The sequence below is a fragment of the Pygocentrus nattereri genome, chromosome 8 (assembly GCF_015220715.1).
Source record: "Pygocentrus nattereri isolate fPygNat1 chromosome 8, fPygNat1.pri, whole genome shotgun sequence".
NCBI lineage: Eukaryota > Metazoa > Chordata > Actinopteri > Characiformes > Serrasalmidae > Pygocentrus > Pygocentrus nattereri.
In genome coordinates this window covers 4,359,808-4,382,021 of record NC_051218.1, presented here as the reverse complement: position 1 = coordinate 4,382,021, position 22,214 = coordinate 4,359,808, and the positions used below count along the sequence as shown (strand labels likewise).

Sequence of the window (22,214 nt, the reverse complement as noted above, 5' to 3'; positions counted from 1 at the left end):
AGCGCACAAACACCCACCCACACACAAGCACAAACACGGACAAATGTATGAGGCTTTCTATCTCAGATGGACATAATGGCTGTACAACCACTGGAAACTGACTCATATCTGGCCTCTTGTCTTTTGGCTGCTATATTTATGCGTTTGCGTGCAGCCCCGCGTTTGCATGCGTTCTCCGCATTCATCTCCTCACCACTCAAACACTCCTCGCCAAGACACTCCAGTCATTACAAGAACACCGATCTGCCATCCTTCTGCAATCAAAACCCCTGGAGAGCGCCCTGCGTTCCAGAGGCTGCGCCCACGAGCCTGCTGGAGAAGACGGTGAGTCATAGTAACGGTTCCTCCATTTCTCACTCAGGTAACTACCCTCAGGGATTTTTTTTACATGAATCTTACAGGTCATTCTTTCACTTCCTCGTTTTCTCTCCCCCTTTCTTGCTTGGCCAAACAGGGTGTTTTTTCAGAGGCTTTTTTAATCAGTTCCTCTTCTGCGTCCCATTTAATCTTAAGAGACTGAACGTTCCTTGCGTAGAGCATTTTAAATGAATACATCTAAATGTAAATGCCTATTTCTTTCTGAGTGCTACACTGAAAACAACAGAATGCAGGACGAAATTGGGACTTTCGGTCAGAATTCCTGCTAAAGGAAGATGGTAGCACTTTTTACCACCTTTTATTGATGGGCTATCACTGACTTCCAAGCTCAACTCAAACAATTTTACGCTTCATTTACATTACAACGAAGTGAGGCCATTTTCATTTCACCTACTTTGGTTTCCATGGCCACAGGTGTATAAAGCCGAGCCCCTAGGCCTGCAGACCGCTTCTACAGACATTAGTGAAAGAATGGGTCGCTCTCAGGAGCTCAGTGAATTCCAGCGTGGTACCGTGATCGGACGCCACCTGTGCAGCAAGTCCAGTCGTGAAATTTCCTCACTACTAAATATTCCACAGTCGACTGTCAGTGGGATTATAGCAAAGTGGAAGCGATTGGGAACGACAGTAACTCAGCCACGAAGTGGTCGGCCACGTAAAATGACAGAGTGGGGTCAGCGGATGCTGAGGGGCATAGTGCGCAGAGGTCACCAACTTTCTGCAGAGTCAATCACTACAGACCTCCAAACTTCATGTGGCCTTCAGATCAGCTCAAGAACAGCGTAGAGAGCTTCATGGAATGGGTTTCCATGGCCGAGCAGCTGCATCCAAGTCTTACATCACCAAGCGCAATGCAAAGCGTGGAATGCAGTGGTGTAAAGCGCCGCAAAAGCGCTGTAAATCTGGCAATCCGATGGACAACTCTGGGTTTGGCGGTTGCCAGGAGACGGTACTTGTCTGACTGCATTGTGCCGAGTGTAAAGTTTGGTGGAGGGGGGATTATGGTGTGGGGTTGTTTTTCAGGAGTTGGGCTCGGCCCCTTAGTTCCAGTGAAAGGAACTCTTAAAGCTTCAGCACCAAGAGATTCTGGACAATTTCATGCTCCCAACTTTGTGGGAACAGTTTGGGGACGGCCCCTTCCTGTTCCAACATGACTGCGCACCAGTGCACAAAGCAGGTCCATAAAGACATGGATGAACGAGTTTGGTGTGGAAGAACTCAACTGGCCTGCACAGAGTCCTGACCTCAACCCGATAGAACACCTTTAGGATGAATTAGAGCGGAGACTGTGAGCCAGGCCTTCTCGTCCAACATCAGTGTCTGTCCTCACAAATGCGCTTCTGGAAGAACGGACAAAAATTCCCATAAACACACTCCTTAAGCTGTGGAAAGCCTTCCCAGAAGAGTTGAAGCTGTTATAGCTGCAAAGGGTGGGCCGACATCACATAAAACCCTTGAGAATGGGATGCCACTCAAGTTCATATGTGTGTGAAGCCAGATGAGCGAATACTTTTGGAAATACAGTGTATTTATTTTGTAGCCTTTATAGAAAAATCTTCTGAGGTAATGCTGATGGTTTCTCAGCCTTCCAGTGCACAAAAATGTGCCTGCAGCTCTGCTGGAAGCAGCTAGCAGCCTTATTAAAGCATTTCATTTCGTTTTATTTTGCATATCAGTGAATGATGCTTTTGTAATTTTTTTGTAGTGGCTGTTTGCTTAAAGGAGAATTAGTTAGATTTCTGTTTACATATCGTCACATCCCAAGCTCCGCCCACCTCTCCCCCACCCTCAGCCGCACAGGACTTCTGACTACTGGCCCTGCCTTCCTCTGTCTTAACTAGATTCTGAGCCGTGGTTTGTTGTACTTCTCCATTTTGAGCTTTTCTCTGTTGTCATGTTTGCTGTTTTTGTTTTGTTTTTTTGGACGGTACGTTTTTGTCTGCTATTCAAAGCCTCTGCGTTTGCACCCAGTCTCCTTCTCCTACGACACGTATCCAAAAAACACGTACGTGCGTCACATCCAGTCAGAGGTGCAGTATCTGATAATAATTTAGCTCTTCTCATATCGCCATCATGATAACCGACAGCTTTATCGAACATTTCTTTTTATGTCAATATCATATCGTTTTACTTCATTTTTACTATTGCAATCTTATTTTCATTATTTTATTATTTATTTGTTTATTTTATTATTATTTATTTATTTGAAGTTAACTTCGTTTGAATTTTCCCATTCCACCTTAAATGGTGCATCAGCAAGCGTCTTGTTCAGATTTTCCCGTTCCGCCTTAAATAGTGCATCAGCCAGCGTTTTGTTTGAATTTTCCTGTTCCACCTTAAATAGTGCATCAGCCAGCTTTTTGTTTGAATTTTCCCGTTCCACCTTAAATGGTGCATCAGCCAGCTTTTTGTTTGAATTTTCCCGTTCCACCTTAAATGGTGCATCAGCCAGCTTTTTGCTTGAATTTTCCCGTTCTGCCTTAAATGGTGCATCAGCCAGCTTTTTGCTTGAATTTTCCCGTTCCGCCTTAAATGGTGCATCAGCCAGCTTTTTGCTTGAATTTTCCCGTTCCGCCTTAAATGGTGCATCAGCCAGCTTTTTGCTTGAATTTTCCCGTTCCGCCTTAAATGCTGCATCAGCCAGCTTTTTGTTAGAATTTTCCCGTTCCACCTTAAATGGTGCATCAGCCAGCTTTTTGCTCTAATTTATTTGTTTGTTTATTTATTATTATTCATATTCTGATTTAAATGATGATTATTTTATTATTCTTTTGGTCAAGGTTGTGCTCTTACTGTAAGATTTTGTATCTTATTTCTAGACATTATTTACTTATTTCATGTAAAATGATCTCACTGTACTGGCAGATAATGTTGCTGGTTTCAACCACATTGTTTCATAAAACAAGCAAACTTCTCTGCCAATACAGTGAGATCATTTTACTTAATAAAATCACTGAAAACAAGTACAGAAATGTCTAGAAATAAGAGAAATAATCTCAAATTAAGCTTACAACAATCTCAACAGGAGAAATATTTGATTTATCGACAAATTTTACGATAATTTTACTGGACCAGATATCATTTTTTGCAGCGTTCCTACTTTAAAACCGTATTTCAGTTCTGACTGCTCCACACTGTAAGACACATTTTTAATGATCCTTCTGGGAGCAGAAGCCGCAGTAGGAGCTCCACAGGGTCCTGCAGGTCCTGCAGGTCCAGCAGGTCCAGAGCAACGTTTGAAGCAACACTGCTCTAAAAAGTCCATCAACATTTGTCCAGTTTGCTGGTAAAAACTTGAGCTAAGACTACTGACCCCAGCAAACATTTAAAGAGTGTTGTGGAAGGATTGGCAGCAATTTTATGTTTGCTGCTCCAGCCCTGCTCCCCTGAGCGTTTGGACACGGAGGAGGGCAGCGTTGTAGAGGACTGGACGGCAGCCATCGAACCTGCCTGCGCTCTCTGCAACACTGCCATTAGGAGGCTTCTCTCTGTTCAGTGCGGATGCAAAGCACGCTGGGAAGGCAAGCTTCTCCATTTCCTGCCAGCTCCTCTCGCACACCATCTGCGGAAAGTGGTGCCCGCGCCACGGCTAATTCTGCTCAGACACCGAGGCCCTGTGTGCATGCAGGCACACAAAAGAAGAAGCTTTGAAGGGCCATGCAGGAGCCTCTGGAGAGGAAGGGTCCAGGAAACGTCACGCTCCCACTTCCACACTAAGTTTTAATTGGAAAAATTATCTGAAGGACACTTTGAAGAAGGAACAGAGAGGCTTTCCAGAAAAGTTTATCTTGTGCTGGGAAAGTTCCCTTAGATATACTAGTTGGGTTCAGCCAGGCATGTCAATGCCACGCCACTTTGGGGAGGTCAACATCGCGGCTGGACTGCATTCAGTATCATTACAAAGCGGCAGTTTAAAGATACTGTCTGAAATTCCACTATTTCAGGAATACTGCTCTCAGAAAGTGGGATAGGATTCTATAACAGAGGGAACGCAGTGATCCACGCTCATGTCTGTGTGAGGCGTGTTGTCTGTGTGGTGTGTGTGTGTAGATGTGGTCGTGTGGTTGGTGATGAACAGAGAACCTGTTGCTGTCATTGTTTTTCCTCTGGTTTTATTTTAAGCTTATTTTATTGAATAGTCTATTCAGGGGGTCTTAACTTTATGTAGTAGTTTTTTGTTTAGAGTGATGATTAAAGCTGTGTAGCTCTATAAGTTACAGCATTCCTTAATCCATGTATATATTCATAACAGATTAGCATTAGCACCTTCTTGCATGAACTCGATGTTAACTTCTTATTGCGAGCTTCTTGTTTGAATTTTCCCGTTCCACCTTAAATGGTGTATCAGCAAGCGTCTTGTTCGGATTTTCCCGTTCCACCTTAAATAGTGCATCAGCCAGCTTTTTGTTTGAATTTTCCCGTTCCACCTTAAATGGTGCATCAGCCAGCTTCTCGTTTGAATTTTCCCGTTCCACCTTAAATGGTGCATCAGCCAGCTTCTCGTTTGAATTTTCCCGTTCCACCTTAAATGGTGCATCAGCAAGCGTCTTGTTCGGATTTTCCCGTTCCACCTTAAATAGTGCATCAGCCAGCTTTTTGTTTGAATTTTCCCGTTCCACCTTAAATGGTGCATCAGCCAGCTTTTTGTTTGAATTTTCCCGTTCCACCTTAAATGGTGCATCAGCCAGTGTCTTGTTCAGATTTTCATGTTCCACCTTAAATGGTGCATCGGCAAGTGTCTTGTTTGAATTTTTCTGTTCCACCTTAAATGGTGCATCAGCCAGCTTTTTGCTTGAATAGTCCCGTTCCACCTTAAATGGTGCATCAGCCAGCTTCTTGTTTGAATTTTTCCCGTTCCACCTTAAATGGAGCAGCTTCATGCACCAGAAAGTGCCTGCTGCACCATTTAAGGTGGAACGGAAAAACTGGAACATGAAGCATCGGCTCCGTCCTTCTCCCTGTGTCTCTGGGTTTATTTTATTTCTATGTGTATTGAGATTAGAGGTGACTCGCACACTGACGGATCGGCTGATGTGTGTCCGATTATTTTTCTACCAGTGCAAAAACTTTTAACATCAGGCGCAGACTGAATGCTTTCCTGCTGGTCTGGGCGGCTCATTAGTTTGACCAGTTATTAGAGTGATAAAAGCTACCGAGAGCCGTCCATGCAACCAAGATTAATCTCTGTCTGAGGACCATAACAAAACAGATGTGGTGAAAATGGGTTGAGTAGTAAGGAAGTTGCGGCCGATTTAATCCTGAGACTCGTCGTCTCTCAATACAGGTGAACTTGTTCATGAGCGGATCTTGACCTCTCCAACACGGCGGACGCGCAGACGTATCACCTCACATAGAGAACAGCCAGATAAAGTGCGAATAACTAACTAACAAAGTCGTAACAGCAGACTGGACGCCGCCAGCGCAGATCTGAAAACAAAACAAGAGTAACTCAGAGCAGGAATGATACTGAACACCGAAAGCCACAGGCCTGCTGCTGATTGGTTACTGAAAGTGCCAGTCTGAGTGGAAAGTAAGGGAAATTTGCAGATTTGCTGTTACATTTTATTTGCAGATGTGTTTGTTGTGTGTTCATATATTTAGCACTGAGGGGCTTTTATTGAGGTAATCCCTTTAGATCAGTCCTAACCCAGTTCTGCAGACCCCCACACACTGCTCAGAGGCTTTCCTGCAAGGGACCAAACTCATCAGATTCATCAGGATGTTGATGGGCTGGTGGGTGTGTTTATAAGAAAGTAAAGCTGAACGTCGGCGCTGTGCGTTCTCGTTTCCTCAGCTCTCTGAATCTGATTGTGAAACTCAGGACCTGAAAGCTCCTGTGATGATTCTGTGCATGAAAACAGGTCACAGTCTGAGGCGTGTAATACGCCACGGCCCAGCAGTAATGGCTGTAATCAGGAGAGTGCAGACTCACCCAAAGCCCACGGCTTGTCCTCTCCAGGCCCCAGACGACACGGATCTCTGTACTGCGTAAAAATAGCGTGCTGCTGCTCCAACTTATCCTCTAACAGAGAGAGAGAGAGAGAGAGAGAGAGAGAGAGAGAGAGAGAGAGAGAGAGAGAGAGAGAGAGAGAGAGAGAGAGACAGAGAGAGAGACAGAGAGAGAGAGAGAGACAGAGAGACAGAGAGAGAGAGAGACAGAGACAGAGAGAGACAGAGAGAGAGAGAGAGAGACACAGAGAGAGAGAGAGAGAGCGAGAGAGACAGAGAGAGAGAGAGAGCGAGAGAGACAGAGAGAGAAAGACACAGAGAGAGAGACAGAGAGACAGGGAGAGAGAGACAGAGAGAGAGAGAGAGACAGAGAGGCAGAGAGAGAGAGAGAGAGACAGAGAGAGAGAAAGACACAGAGAGAGAGAGAGAGACAGAGACACAGAGAGAGAGACAGAGAGAGAGAGAGAAAGACACAGAGAGAGAGAGAGAGAGAGAGCGAGAGAGACAGAGAGAGAAAGACACAGAGAGAGAGACAGAGAGACAGAGAGAGAGAGAGACAGAGAGAGAGAGAGAGAGAGGCAGAGAGAGAGAGAGACAGAGACAGAAAGAGAGAGAGAGAGAGACAGAGAGAGAGAGAAAGAGAGAGAGAGAGACAGAGACAGAGACAGAGAGAGAGAGAGAGATTCATTTTAAAGTCTGTCCAGCTTGTATATATTCAAATGTCCATCAAAGAGTTGAGATGATCTGTTTTGTAAAAATCACTTGTTTAGAAAATAAACGCAAACTATCTGAAGTGTTAGGCCTGCGCAATATGACAATAAATTGATGTTGTCAGAAGAAAACTTCATATCTCCATTTTTGACGTTTTTCAGTTTTTGCCCTAATTTGAAAATATCTGCTGATCTTTACATTGTGTGTAAATTTCATGATGATTCGACCAAAAGAAACGGCCCAAAATGACTTGGAAACAATTCTGGTTCCACTGACTTACTTTTAGTGTAACGTAGGTTCTTTCCTTCTCCTGTAAAGTCACCGTTTTGGAGATACAAGGTTTTCTTCTGACAGCAGCGATATACATAGTTATTGTGATAAATTGTTTCACGGTACAATACAATACACTTTTCTGAACACATTGTGTATAACGTCAGGACTTGTAGACACTGATCAACTGTACTTTCATTATAAAGAGAGCAAAATTCGTCTCGTTAAACTGTATTTGTGTAATTGTTTGAACTATTCTTCAACATAATGTGACAAATATTGAATAAAAATCGTTGTGTTCACTATTTTTGATAGTATTTTTTTAAACATGCTACTACTGATTCTTTTTTCCCAGTTCCAACTGATCAGATTTAAAATAAATAAATAATTAATTAAATTAATTAAAAATATCATGACCTATCATGTATTGAAATCCTTTTTAAAGTATTGCAATATTACATTTTTGCCATATCGTCCACCTCTATGAAATGCACGCTAAAACTGTTTATCACTGTTAAACAGCATTTGTCAATATTTTGTAGTAAATCTGTGGGCGAGAGAAAAAAAAGGCCCACGACTGCCCCACAGTCAACTTCAGCAACTTCAGCAGTAAAATACAGACACTTGCAGTAGACCTTAAATATTACACGAATACTTGAAGTATTCACAATTTAAATGTTCTTTTAAACATACCTGACATCCTTTCTTTGCTACAAGTTCACTAAGACTTGGGCTCAGCTTCTGAGCTGCTGAGCTGACGTTAAGGGTTTATATTGACTGAACTGCAGTTAGTTTGTTTGGTGATCTGACTGGTGTGGAATTGTATAGAATTGAGGTGTAACCGCTGTCACATAGACTTTTGTAGGGGTAGGAGATCCAGAGCGCACTTCATGTTGCAGTGCATGCTGGGGGCTGTAGTGCAGCGCATTGTGAATTGGACTCATATTAACCGAATAGGATTGTGTCGTGGGCCTGATCTGGCCCACAGGCCTTGTGTTTGACGTGCATTAGAGTGTTCTTCAAATACTTTAATCGTAGTTATATAATAGCTTTGTAGAAGCGATACAGTACAGCACGTTTCAAATGCTTAAAAAAAAAACAATCTTAAAAGGAAAGCAAGACCCTCACAGGACACCTCTGGCCAGCAGGTCACATTTCGGGAATCCCTATCTAAAGAAACTGTTTACCGCTCATTCTTCACTGCTGTCTACTCTCCATCCTCAGTGGCTGGACTTTTCTTCTCCATACATTTCCCTGCACCTCCCACAGCCCCCTAACTTCTCAGTGGGGTTTAAATGTGATGATTGGGCTGGATTGTGCAGATCATGTCCTGAATTTACTTGAAACACACTGTGCTCTGTCTCGTTGGAACGTTTTTCCTCCGTGGAGTGAACAGAAGGGACAGATTTCTCCAAACTCATGAAACAGTCACTGAACATCAGTGTGGGGCATATGTGGGTATCTGAGTAAGTCTTTTCTATTGCCAGGTCAGTATCATCTGACGCCTGGACGAAACTAAAGTTTAAGGCTGAGAGCGGAGAGGCTGACAGCAGTGCAAGAGGAGGCAAATTCCGAGAGGTTTTGAGGCTAACAGCGTGAGCATTTCCAGAGGAGCGCAGGGAGGCGTCACTGCGCCTAAGACAGGCTGATCCACTTAATTAAGCTGATCAATCCTGTCCAGTCGTGCTGAATTGGACAGAGCCGCTGATGCTTCATCAGCAAGTTCACAGCTGCTTTCTCAGACCGAGATTAAGATGGACTTTGAAATGAAAAGCAGTTGAGACAGAGCTTCAAGTTGAAAGACAGGCTGACATAGAGAGAAAGAGAGAGAGAGAGAGGCAGAGCAAGGGCTAAGAAGTAGATTACATGGGCTGGCACTGATATAGAACCTCACTGTGTGGCTGATCTGGGATCATCTCCTTCTTTTTCCACACAGTTATGTTTATTAGGATATATATAGTGCATTCTAATCCTGGACCGCTGCTTTATTATGAGAAATAAAAGGAAACACTTAGAGAAGGTGCTGGCGATCAATACCGCCATGTCGGTAGTTGCTTGTGCAGACATTTAAACACATATTTATAGAGAATTTAAGCAGGTTTCAGATGGTTTGCAATGAGCATTATTATAGAAACTATATGTGAAACTCATACCCCATGTCTTACATCCTAAAGCTTAGAATTTAACAATAAGGCTGAGTTCTTCTTATAAGGGTGAGGAAGGGAAGCCTAGACCAGTCAGCGGCTCCTGTCCAACGCAAGGGCTAAATATGCACAAATGTTTGAAATACAGGACTGTTAATTCATTAGTTGGTCATCTAAAGGGTTTGGACAACATTTGGTCTCCTCTGAGTTTCCCTACACTCTTACAAAATGGCTTTTGGATTAGCAGCATTGATGTGTCTGATCCACTCGCACCAGCACAACACACACTGATACACCACCACCACATCAGTGTTACTGCAGTCCTGAGAATGATCCATCACCCACCCTGTGAGGGTCCATGGGGGCCCTGACCACTGAAGAACAGGGTAAAAGGGGGTAACAGAGTATCAGAGAAACAGATGGACTACAGTCTGTAACTGTAGAACTACAAAGTGCAGCTATACAGTAAGTGGAGCTGATAAAATGGACAATGAGTGTAGAAACGAGGAGGTGGTCATAGTACCTATATAGAATCAGGACGCTCAATGACCATCTGCATTGTTAATTTGTTCTTGGCATGAAAAAATGGTTTTTCAGACTGATGGAGAATGTGTTGTAGGTGGTTCTACACAGAACCTTTTGGAAAATGGTCCTGCCTAGCACCAAAAAGTGTTCTTCTATGGTCACAAGCTTGACGTCAATAACAATAAATTAATAAACAATAAAAATAATAAAATGAGCAGGTTTCTTTCTCACCAGACGAGCAGTTATCGAAGTTGAGGTCTCCAAGGATGACGTCAAAGGCCACCTGATCCTCCAGAGCTTTCTCTTCACCTGCGGGGACGGACGTAGCCCTCCTGAACTCAGCAGCCCACTCCAACAGCAGGTCCAGCTGCTCACAGCGCACCGATGCATCACCTGGTAGAGGGAGGGAGGGAGGGAGAGAGAGAGAGAGAGAGAGAGAGAGACAGAGAGAGAGAGATGTAATGTAGCTAACAAGTAATTAAAGTTTAAACCCCCATCTGAGACCTGATTATGTGGCTTCTGACGCTGTATTACACAGTCATCTATAAACATGGACTAAAGTCATCAACAGTAGCTCCCATTTGACATCTAGATATGACAGAGGAGAGGAGAGGAGACAGAAGATAAGAGAGCAGGAGAGGAGGAAAGCAGAGGAAGAGAAGAGAAGAGGATGATAAGAATAAAAGAGAAGGGAAGGAAAAGTGGAAAGAAGGGGTAGAGAAAAATAGAGAGGAGGAGAAAAGGAGAGAAGAGAAGAAGAAAAGAGAAGAGGATGATGAGAAGAAACGAGAAGAGAAGGAAAGAAGTGGAAAGAAGGGGTAGAGAAAAATAGAGAGGAAGAGGAAAGGAGAGAAGAGAAGAAGAAAAGAGAAGAGGATGATGAGAAGAAACGAGAAGAGAAGGAAAGAAGTGGAAAGAAGGGGTAGAGAAAAATAGAGGAAGTGGATGACGAAGAAAAGAGAAGAGAAGGAAAAGTGGAAAGAAGGGGTAGAGAAAAATAGAGGAAGTGGATGACAAGAAGAAAAGAGAAGAGAAGGAAAAGTTGAAAGAAGTGGATAGAGAAAAATAGAGAGGAAGTGGATGATAAGAAGAAAAGAGAAGACAAGGAAAAGTGGAAAGAGAAAAGGAGAGAAGAGAAGAAGAAAAGAGAAGAGGATGATGAGAAGAAAAGAGAAGAGAAGGAAAGAAGTGGAAAGAAGGGGTAGAGAAAAATAGAGAGGAAGTGGATGACAAGAAGAAAAGAGAAGAGAAGGAAAAGTGGAAAGAAGGGGATAGAGAAAACTAGAGAGGAAGAGGAAAGGAGAGAAGAGAAGAAGAAAAGAGAAGAGGATGATGAGAAGAAAAGAGAAGAGAAGGAAAGAAGTGGAAAGAAGGGGTAGAGAAAAATAGAGAGGAAGAGGAAAGGAGAGAAGAGAAGAAGAAAAGAGAAGAGGGTGATGAGAAGAAAAGAGAAGAGAAGGAAAAGTGGAAAGAGAAAAGGAGAGAAGAGAATAAGAAAAGAGAAGAGGATGATGAGAAGAAAAGAGAAGAGAAGGAAAGAAGTGGAAAGAAGGGGTAGATAAAACTAGAGAGGAAGTGGATGATAAGAAGAAAAGAGAAGAGAAGGAAAAGTGGAAAGAGAAAAGGAGAGAAGAGAAGAAAAAAAGAGAAGAGGATGGTAAGAAGAAAAGAGAAGGAAAGAAGTGGAAAGAAGGGAGTAGAGAAAAATAGAGAGGAAGAGAAGAGAAAAAGACAGGAGAGGAGAAGAAAATAGGAGAGACGGAGGGAAGAGGAGAGAATAAGAAGAGAGGAGAAAAGGCCTGAAGCTTTATTACACACTTCCATAATGAAAGAATAGGTCAACCCGGTTGCATTGGAGTCCCTGTGGCTATTGAATAATAAGCCTTAGTATATAATAACCCGTGGACTTTAAGGGGTTGATGACAGACCTCGTAGCTCGGTGTGTCACTGTGACATACATTAAGCTTCAAAGTTAGTCGTTTCTAGTCATGCTGGATCATTTCACCCAAAAAAGTGTCATGACACCACCCAGTGTCACCCCAGCCTCTATGACACACAACACCTAGTAGATTAAGCCCTTTAAATGATCATGTAGGTTTGTTTAAGTTGCCATGACAACCTTATGTAGGTATGTAGCCTTATGAGCGCTGCCCTACAGTGAAGTGGGGGTGAATAAGTAAAAGAGGCCAAAGCTGATCTTTGTTGCTGAGGTTAGTAGGTAAGGTCAGCGGCAGCAGTGTCACTGGCCCAGAATGACCACTTAGATGTTGTTATTATTAAGTGCTGACAAGTTGATTCCAGCTCCTGGTGACCATATGGACAGTGTTTCTCCAGAACATCATGTCTTCTGTTTGTCTTTATGCTTCTGAATGGCTTGCGCATTTGGACACTCTAATGTACTTTACTAATGTTAAAATATTATTAATAAATAAGACAAATCCACCAATAAAAAGCACAAAATATGTGACAATCAGAATTCAAGGTAACCTTTAATCATAGCGGTGGTTTGGGGGTTAGGTGCCTTGCTCAAGGGCACTTCAGTCATGGACCGTCAGCCGAGGAAATTGAACCGGCAACCTTCCGGTCACAGGGCTGGTTCCCTAACCTCCAGCACATAACTGCCAGGACTTTGACCTTTTCCAAGACCACCTCCACCATGTATGGACTGCATGAACACAGTGTATTCAGAGAATTAAAGCCGCCAAGCAGAACAAATAACATTACATAATCACAGTAACTACAAATAGTTACCCAACTCTGAATGTGGCTCATTAAATCTGAAGGTATAAACAGTCGTGGGCTGGAGGTTATGGAATCCCCTGAGGTGTCCTTGAGCAAGGCGCATAGCCCCCAACTGCTCCCCGGGCACTCTGGATAGGGCTGCCCACCACTCTGGGCAAGAGTGCTCACTGCCCTCTTCCTCTAGTGCGTGTCTTCACTGTTGTGTGTGTGGTGTTTCACTGCACAGATGGGTTGCTTGTAGAGGTGAAATTTCCCCGCTGTGGGACTAATAAGGGTCTTTTAATCTTAATCATGAGCATGTTAAAGTTGCTTCTTTGTGCAGTTTTGTCCTATAATGAGTTCTGAGGTTTCTGTTCCTTTCATTTTTGTTCCCTGTCCTGTGGTCGACACAGATGTTTAGATGTTTAAGTTACTACTTCGTTGTAGCCACTGGTCGCAGGAGTACAACCCAAGGTACAGCCAACTTGTAACTCTGTCTTGCCCGTCCAAAACGCCAGTCCTGGTTAAGGTCAGGGATGGGCTAGATGGAGCACAGAGGAACATCTAAACACCCACAAAGACGGGAATACGCACCAGTGTGCGTGAGAGTCTGCGAGAGATGCTGCATGTGTGAGAGAGAGAGATGTGTGTAGGCTGCTGTGAATGCCTCTGCTGAGAGGCTAAATCAGGCTGTGTTTTAGAAAAGACTAAGAAAGAAAGCTTGCATTAAATCAAAGCTCAGCTCATGAGTCAACCAGCTAGCGTGAACTGACAGCGTTCATATACAGCTAAAGAACGCCACACATCCGCCCCCGCAATGTCACCAGCTATCAGACCCTTATATATCAACACACACACAAACACACACACACACAAACTTGAGAGGACGCTTTGGTACAGTGTCCTCCAGTATTAAAAACACAGCACCAAGCAGTGAAGCTCTTCTGTTCAGCATCAGTGTTATGCTGGAGCAGGAAAGGACCTTCTCCAAACTGCTGACACAAAGCTGGAAGCGCACAGTTCTTTCCAAACTCATTGTATGCCGTAGCATCAAGATTTCCCTTCAGTGGAATTAAATAGTCCAACGCCCTAAAAATCAGCCCCAGACCATTATCCCGCCTCAACCAAACTTTTGGTCGGCAGGTGCTCTTGGCATCCGCCAAATCCCCCACAGCAGGGTCCCGATCCAGAAAGTAGAGCTGCTACTCCTCTGCATTGAGAGGAGCCAGTTGAGGTGCTTCAGGCATCTGATCAGGATGCCTCCTGGGCACAAATCCCAGTGGAGACCAGACATGGCCTACCGGGACGAGACCCTGAGGTTGTCCTAGCCGCTGGAGGGATTATATCTCCAAGTTGGCCTGGGAGCAACTCGGGGTCACCTCGGAATGAGTTGGAAGAAGTTGCGGGTGACGGGGTCTGCTCTCTAAAACGACCCTATCTGGACCAAGTGGTTTAAGATGAAGGTGATGAATTGTGACAAGGTCCAACTGAATCAGGCATACACACATACATACTGTCCATGTCTACTCTCTCAACTGTTCCTACCTGCCTTTTAATCTTTTTTGTGTTGTGCAAATAAACATTACAAATTTATTAATGTGTAACTGCAATTTATATTTAAAAAAAAACAGCAATCTACGCATGGTAGATATTCTTTTGCCAGAAGCTGCACGCTCATAAACCAAGAGGGGCTTCAAACACAACTTTAAGAGATAAAACTTGGGACAGTACTGCAAATCGTTCTCCTAAAATGTGTATATGACTAGGTTTGTGTGCAGCTGCTCTGCCATGGAAACTCAATCCATGAAGCTCCCAATGAACAGTTTTTGTGCTGATGTTACTTCCAGAGGCAGTCTGGAATTCAGTTGTGAGCGTTATAACCACAAAAAAACAATTCTACAAGCTTCAGCACTCAGATGGCCGGTTCTGAGAGTTTTACTGGCTTCACAGCTGACCTGTTGATTTACCTAAACTTCCACTTACTGTTGACCAAGGTAGCTCGAGCAGGGCAGACATTTAGAAGAACTGACTGGTTGGAAAGGTATGGTCCACTCAGAGAGTTGCTGAAAGTCAGTGAGCACCTCAGTATGACCTGTTTTACCGCCTCTGCCTTTCTATGGAGCTGGCATGGTGTATGCTTGAGTATACCTGTGGGCAATGGGTGTGGCTGAAATAGCCAAAGTCGCTAACAAAAGGAGTGTTTACATACATAGTCATATACTGTACATGCATCCCTTTCACTTAACCCCCTCCCCTTCTGTCCTTATTCACAGTCCACTTCTTCACTTGCGTTTTCTCTCTCTCTCTCTCTCTCTCTCTCTCTCTCTTTCTCTCTCTCTCTCTCCTCATATTTCTCAGATGTGTCATAAATAGCAGTGTGTGCTGTAATTAGCATGGCTAGCGGCTGTGTGTGTGTGTGTGGGTGGATCCTAGAATAGCAGCAGATTTGTCTTCACTAAACCCGCCACGACTCCGCCTTTAAATAGCAACACTGATGCTCAGCTCAGCCACGGCCAGTCACCATGGGAACGGACTTGCGTGAGCGTGTGTGTGTGTGTGTGTGTGTGTGTGTGTGTGTGTGTGTGTGTGTGTGTGGGTGTGTTGGAGGGGCTGTGATCGTTAATCCATCCAGAAAGAGAGAGAGCAGGCCGTGCAGGTCAGTGTGTGCACTGATGTCACAGACATGCAAGGAAGGTGTGTGTGTGTGTGTATGTGTGTGTGTGTGTGTGTGTGTGTGTGTGTGTGTGTGTGTGTGTGTGTGTGTGGGTGTGTTGGAGGGGCTCTCTCTCTCTTTCGCAATCTTTCTCTTTCTGTCTTGCTTTTGTTGTCTTTTTCTTTTCAATTCCTTCTGTCTCTCATCTCTCACCCTCTCTCTCTGCCTTTATATCTCTCTCTTTATATCTCTTTCTCTTTTCATATGTCTCTTTCTATCTCTTTCACTGTCTCTCTCTTTCTTTCTATCTCTCTTTTCTGTCTCTCCCCTTTCCTCTCTCATTTCTCACCCACTCTCTCCGTTCATAAATCTCTCTCTCTCTCTCTCTCTCTCTCTCTCTCTCTCTCTCTCTCTCTTACTCTCTCTCTTTTGGAGAGAAGCCTGTCAGTTCCTCTCAGTGTTACTGCTTAAACCCAACTAGCACAGCACCGCTGGGAGGCTGTGTGTGTGTAAGCACCCATACTTGTATTGCTATACTTGGCATGTTACTAAATTAAAAAAATAACAAAAAAAACAATAAAAAATACTTTAATGGTCCATTTTACTGTATTTCTTGAATTAATTGCTCGTATGGGACGGGAATCTAATGGCACCTCGTGATTTGATTATGATTTTGATTGAAGATGATTATTAAAGTAGTGAACCTCTGACAGCACAGAAGAATTAGAAACTTCCTTTGGTTGTTGTTGTTTGATTTTTTGCTAATCTCTTCTCACAAAACAAAAATAATGAAATACTAATAGTTACTTACATCAGAACTGCACACACATTGTTGTGCACTGTAAGGCTGAATGAGGATGCAGTGTCACTGATGTAAAATGCTCTTATGCAGCATCAAAGCTATTTAACTGTTAATGGTGCCTCCTTGTGGTCAATTTGTAGCCTCTATAACTTCAGGATTTCCTAACCTAAGTTTTGTCAATTTGTGTTAGTTTTGTTTTTTTCAATATAGGCATAGGAATAAATATCAATGTAATTTATCTACAATCCCCTTATGATGATGCAGATTTGTTGTAACACTGCTTCAAACATTCTGTTATCCAGCTTATGCATTTTACACACAGCTCAGAGAGGGAAAATAATCACCATGCTTTAAACATTTCTATAGGATAGTAGTGCAATCCCTGAGCTTCATTCCCACCAATCTAATACTCTGTGCTGAGTTTAAACAGTGTCCACTCACTGTCCACTCTATTAGACATTCGGTCCACCTTGTAGATGTAAAGTCAGAGACAATAGCTCATCTGCTGCTGCACAGTTTAGTCCTTCATCAGTGGTCATACAACTGATCCAGCGTAACACACACCAGCACACCACCACCACATCAGTGTTACTGCAGTGCTGAGAATGATCCCCCACCCAAACAGTACCTGCTCTGTGAGGGTCCATGGGGGTCCTGACCACTGAAGAACAGGGTAACAGAGTATCGGAGAAACAGATGGACTACAGTCTGTAACTGTAGAACTACAAAGTGCAGCTATACAGTAAGTGGAGCTGATAAAATGGACAATGAGTGTAGAAACAAAGAGGTGGTCATAACATTATGTCTAATTGGTGTATATACTATATATATTAAAGCATTTTAGACTAAAGCTTTCAGGGAGGGGTGGGGCTCATGCTATGGAAACACCCATGCTCAAATGACTCATTGCTGTTTTTCTTCAATCAATTTTCAAATTTACACTCTTAAAAAATAGGGTTCTTTCAAGGGTTCTTTGCTGAAGAGGATCATTCTATTTAGGGTGTTTTAAAACTAAAATAATGATTTGCCTGGTGAAAACACTCTTCAGACTGATGGAGAATTAATAGAACCTTTCAGGTTCTACACAGTACCAAAAAGCTTCTTCCATTGTACTTGAGCTTGGCATCATAACAATAGAATCATTTTTGGTGCTACATAGAACCACATACAACACACTCTCCATCAAGCTGAAGAACTATTTCACCATGCAAAGAACCAGAACCCTTGAAGAGGCATCTGTTTTAAGGGCATAGTGGGATTATTGTGGGGTGGAGTGGAGCTTATTTATGTGTGAAAAAAAATAGAACTACAAGTGAAACCACACATCTTCTAAGCCGCTTCTCCTTCTGGATCCCAGCGGTCATCGGGCGGAAGGCGGGATAGACCCTGGACAGGTCGCCAGTCCATCGCAGGGCAGACAGACAGGCAGGCACATTCACTCACACCTAGGGGCAATTTACCATGTCCAACTGGCCTGCCTGCATGTCTTTGGACTGTGGGAGGAAACCCACGCAGACACGGGGAGATCATGCAAAGTCCACACAGAAAGAACCCTGGTCACCCGGCCGGGGAATCAAACCCAGGCCCTACTTGCTGTGAGGCAACAGCGCTACCCGTGCCGCCCCTCAAGTGAAACCAAGATATTCTTAATACATAAAATATCAAAAAACAAACCAGATCTTAATCTCAGAATCAAAAAATACATCAAACCTGTGTGCATGTGTGTCGTTACGCCACTGAGATCACTCAGAAGAGTGACGTAGACCTAGTTGTATTTTGTGACATCATTACTAAAGTCAGTGTCAAAGAGTGAGTGTTCAACACAATTACTCACCCTCTATAGCATGCAGGTGAGTACAGGCGATGTATCCCACAACCCTCTGCTCTTGATGGGAGGTGCCCACCTGTACCTGCAGAGAGAGGGAGAACAGTCAGAATTCACTGAGATGCAGAATTACTTCCTTACAAATACTCACCAAAAACACTTGTAGCGGGTGCTTGTAGCTCACTCACAGGACATCACCTCCTCTCCTGCCACTGTCGTAAGAGCAACAGTGCTTACAAGTCTATTATTTAACATGCCAATAAAGCACTCTGAACCGGACTGAACGGATCGGAGAGAAAAGACAGAAACGAAGGAAGAGAACACATGACGTGTTCAATCATGACAGTCATTACTCAGTTGATTCCTCTAGACCAGGGGTCAGCAACATGCGGCCCTTTTACTGCCCTGTTGCGGCTGCACAGCTGAATCAGATTAGTAAGTAATAATAAAATAATCCTCCTTTACGGTAAAATAAAGCTCTGCTGATCGTTCAACACAGTGTAACAGTAAATGGTCTTAAACGCTGGAGTTAATGTAGAACTGCTGATCCACCCTTTAACCCTGAGCGCAGACTGCTGGTTACCATAGCAACAACAATCTTGCCCAGCTAGTAGCGAACGAAAAGGCAAAGAGAGAGATTTAAGACGAACATCGATCATTTGGAGGCGATTTATTTACGTTTATAAGCACTCCAGCTGTTTTACTGACTGTCAAACACCAGAAACATGTGAGGCTGAAGTCGCTTCTTCTTCGTCAGCTTTTTGTTTGATTTTCCCATTCCACCTTAAAATGGCACAGCAGTAACACTCTGGCGCCTCAGGCACCATTTAAGGTGGAATGGGAAAACCGAACAAGAAGCTGGCGATTGAGAAGCTGATCTCAGTTTTGTAAAATGTCAAACGTTTTACGAGAAACTTCCATTTTTGAGGAAAAATTTCCTGCTGGAGATGTGAGAAATGTTTAGCCTACTTTAGTACATTAACACATAATGAGACATATTTACAGCCAAGATGGTAAAACTGACATAAAATATTGTGGCTCCCAAGGCGGATTGACAGCTTCATTGTCCTGTATGTCGCTACAGCATTGCCAAAACATCATCAAGAGGACAAAGCAAAGTTCGACTTTGCTTATTGACAGACATGGTTTGGACTCACTGCGCCTTTGAAATTAATTCCAAAGCAAATCAGGATTAATGATGAAAGAAAAAGGAAAGCAAGTTTAACAGAATGGGATGAAAACAGGAGAGGAGTGGAGATTACATGGAAAATACATTTCCTACTGATGTTATTGAAACTGGCTGAGTCACTTAGACCCACTGTTCCTGATATTATCGTAGGCAGATATATAATTGCATAATTTATTTCTTGTTTATTTTCTTCTAACAGGATAAGCAGTTTGCCATTATAGGAGCTTTGCTCATGTGGGGGTTCATACGGGTGTAATTCTACATTCTCTCTCTCTCTCTTTCTCTCTCTCTCTCTCTCTCTCTCTCTCTCTCTCTCTCTCTCTCTCTCGCTCTCAGTCTCTCTCTTTCTCTCTCTCTCTTTCTCTCTCACTCTCTCTCTCTCGCTCTCTTTCTCTCTCACTCTCTCTTTTTCTCGCTCTCAGTCTCTCTTTCTCTCTCTCTCTCTCTCTCTCTCTCTCTCTCTCTCTCTCTCTCTCTCTCTTTCTCTCTCTCTCTCTCTCTCTCTCGCTCTCTCTCGCTCTCTTTCTCTCTCTCTCTCTCTCTCTCGCGCGCTCTCTCTCGCTCTCTTTCTCTCTCGCTCTCTCTTTTTCTCGCTCTCAGTCTCTTTCTCTCTCTCTCTCTCTCTCTCTCAGTCTCTCTCTTTCTCTCTCTCTTTCTCTCTCTCTCTCTCTCTTTTTCTCTGTCTCTCTCTCGCTCTCTTTCTCTTTCTCTCTCTCTCTCTCTCTCGCTCTCGCTCTCTCTCTCTGGCTCTCTCTCTCTTTCTCTCTCTCTCTTTCTATCTCTCTCTCTCTCTTTCTCTCTCTCTCTCTCTCGCTTTCTCTCTCTCTCTCTCTCTCTCTCTCTTTCTCTCTCACTCTCTCTCTCTTTTTTTCTCTCTCTCTCTCTCTCTCTCTCTCTCTCTCTCTATGTTACTGCTGATATATGGGGGAATTGGCTGTTTTAAAGTCTGATATTTTTTGGATGAAGGATTTTTACTATAGATTAAACAGCAGTACAGCGCAGCAGCTGGAGAGCTAAATCCTCTCCAGCTCTCCTTCACTCTCCTGAGCTGCTGAGAAATCAGACAGGATCAAAAAAGGTTAACGCTCAGTCTTTGACTGGTGCACCCAATTAAACTCTGTTTTTGCTGTTGTTTATGGACTAATATCTCCTATTAAAGTGTATAGATGCACTTACTGAGTGGCGTCTCTCATTAGCTGAGCTGGGCTTATAGCTGTAATAGGATAGAACTGTTGACATTAGCAGTGTAAATGTAATTAGTTTCTGTACTTGAGTATTTTTGGTGTATCTGTACTGAAGTTTCTCCATTTCTGGGCGACTTTTCCTTTCCCTCCACTACATTTCAGAGTCTAATATCCGACTTTTTCCTCCTACATTTTGAGAAATCTGTCATTCCTTTTGGTTTCTGCGTGTATAAAAACGTAACATGTCAAAACGAAAGAAGCGCAAAGCCAGAGCACCAATCAGGGCCCAGCGGTCACTTTGTTCAGAGCTGGTTTTGACCTGTTGGTCAGACCGACCCAGTGCAGCACACGGTTCAACGTCAGCGCAGCAGCGTAAAACTTTGGGAGAGTCTGTTCAACATAAATGATGAACTAACCTAACTTTGTGTAAATAGAGCTCAATATAGAAATATGTCCACATATGCAGTCGAGACTGACGCGGCTTTTTTCTGAATTTCTACAAACACCATTTCATTTTATAGTAAATGAGTTTGGGCTGGTTTATGTTTATGAACAGACGCCTACAGATCAACACAGTAAAGGAGCTCATCTGTGATCCTGAGTTTAAAGCCAGTTTTTATTCAACTTAAACTTGGAACTAAGTTGTAAATAAATCTGAAACTGAAACTTTGCTTGTGTGTAAAAAGTGATTTCAGAGCCACTCGGTTCTCCCTGATGGAAACTGTTTACCTTCAGTGTTTTGTGCTTCTGATCATTTTAATAGACGTCAGCGTCACTAATTAATGACGTTCTATTAAAAGACTGGTTTACCAAGAGAGACGCTGGAGGACTTTCACCTGAAATGAGTTCATGAAGCCAGTCTGGTTATAAAAATGATAACAGGACATCAGAGCCAGAATTACTCTTTTAGTACTTTTACTTTATACTTAAGTACATTTGAAGGTAAATACTTTAGTACTTTTACTCAAGTGGAGGTCTAAAGGGAGGAACTTCTACTTTTACTGGAGGAAGATTTTACCTTGGATGTCTCTTTAACTCAAGTACATGATTTGTGAACTTCGTCCAGCTCTGGACATTACTGTCAAAAATGAAAACATGATCATGCAAAACACAGAAACATGGAAACGTGTTTGGGCCTGGTCTCCAAAACTGCTGTCATAGCAGCTCTGGAAAAGAGCAGGAAGCTCTCAAGGGCCCTATCGTGGGTAAATAAAGGAGGAAAAGGAAAAGCAGGTTAAGCCTAGCTGCGTACTGCATTACACTGGCGGTTGTGAATCTTTATTGGAAATCCTTTTTTTCCCAGCAGTGGTTTTAATCTGTCTGGCCCGCAGGTCCCTGCTGACTAAATCCGTCTGTGTTAAATATCGAGGGAATCAAAAACACCGGTTTCGATACGTGGAAGCCGCAGTAGCTGCGTGTGGCCTAGTTTATCACAGCACAGGAGTGAAAGGGATAACATGGTCACTCTGTGATGCTGTAAGCAGTCACCTGGTGCAGCAAGTAAAGGCTTGGGCCCATCAGCAGCTTTTCCATACATCAGGGATGGACTCACATGTATCACTACATGCTTATAATTCACTGCTGAAAGCCAAAAATCTCCGACGCTCTTTGTGTTATTCTCTTAAAAGTGATGTTTCCAGAGCAGATCACTGAAGAGACGCCGTCTGTTTATAGTTTAGAGCCCAGATTTGGGAAAAAACGGGTCGACTTTCAGTAGAAAAACAAACTGAGTTCAGCTTCTTTTATTATAAGGGTTTAAAATGACGTCACCGTCTATTAGACTGGAGAGAAGAGCAACAGCCTCACACGACGCCCAGCTTCTGAATGGAGCTTATGGAGTATGAACGTTATGAAGAACATGAC

The 22,214-nt window shown here is 43.3% G+C and overlaps 1 protein-coding gene across 3 annotated transcripts in view; it reads right to left on the bottom strand.

Moving 5' to 3' along the window:
- Window positions 1-22,214, bottom strand: part of smpd3 (sphingomyelin phosphodiesterase 3) — a 97,377-nt gene that overhangs the window by 5,603 nt on the left and 69,560 nt on the right. For all 3 annotated transcript variants that reach the window (XM_017698802.2, XM_017698804.2, XM_017698803.2), the window contains exons 3-5: window positions 17,988-18,063; window positions 10,209-10,370; window positions 6,311-6,400 (exon numbers count right to left, since the gene is read on the bottom strand). In XM_017698802.2, the coding sequence (XP_017554291.1) occupies window positions 6,311-6,400; window positions 10,209-10,370; window positions 17,988-18,063 (328 nt within the window). The remainder of the gene's footprint in view (window positions 1-6,310; window positions 6,401-10,208; window positions 10,371-17,987; window positions 18,064-22,214) is intronic.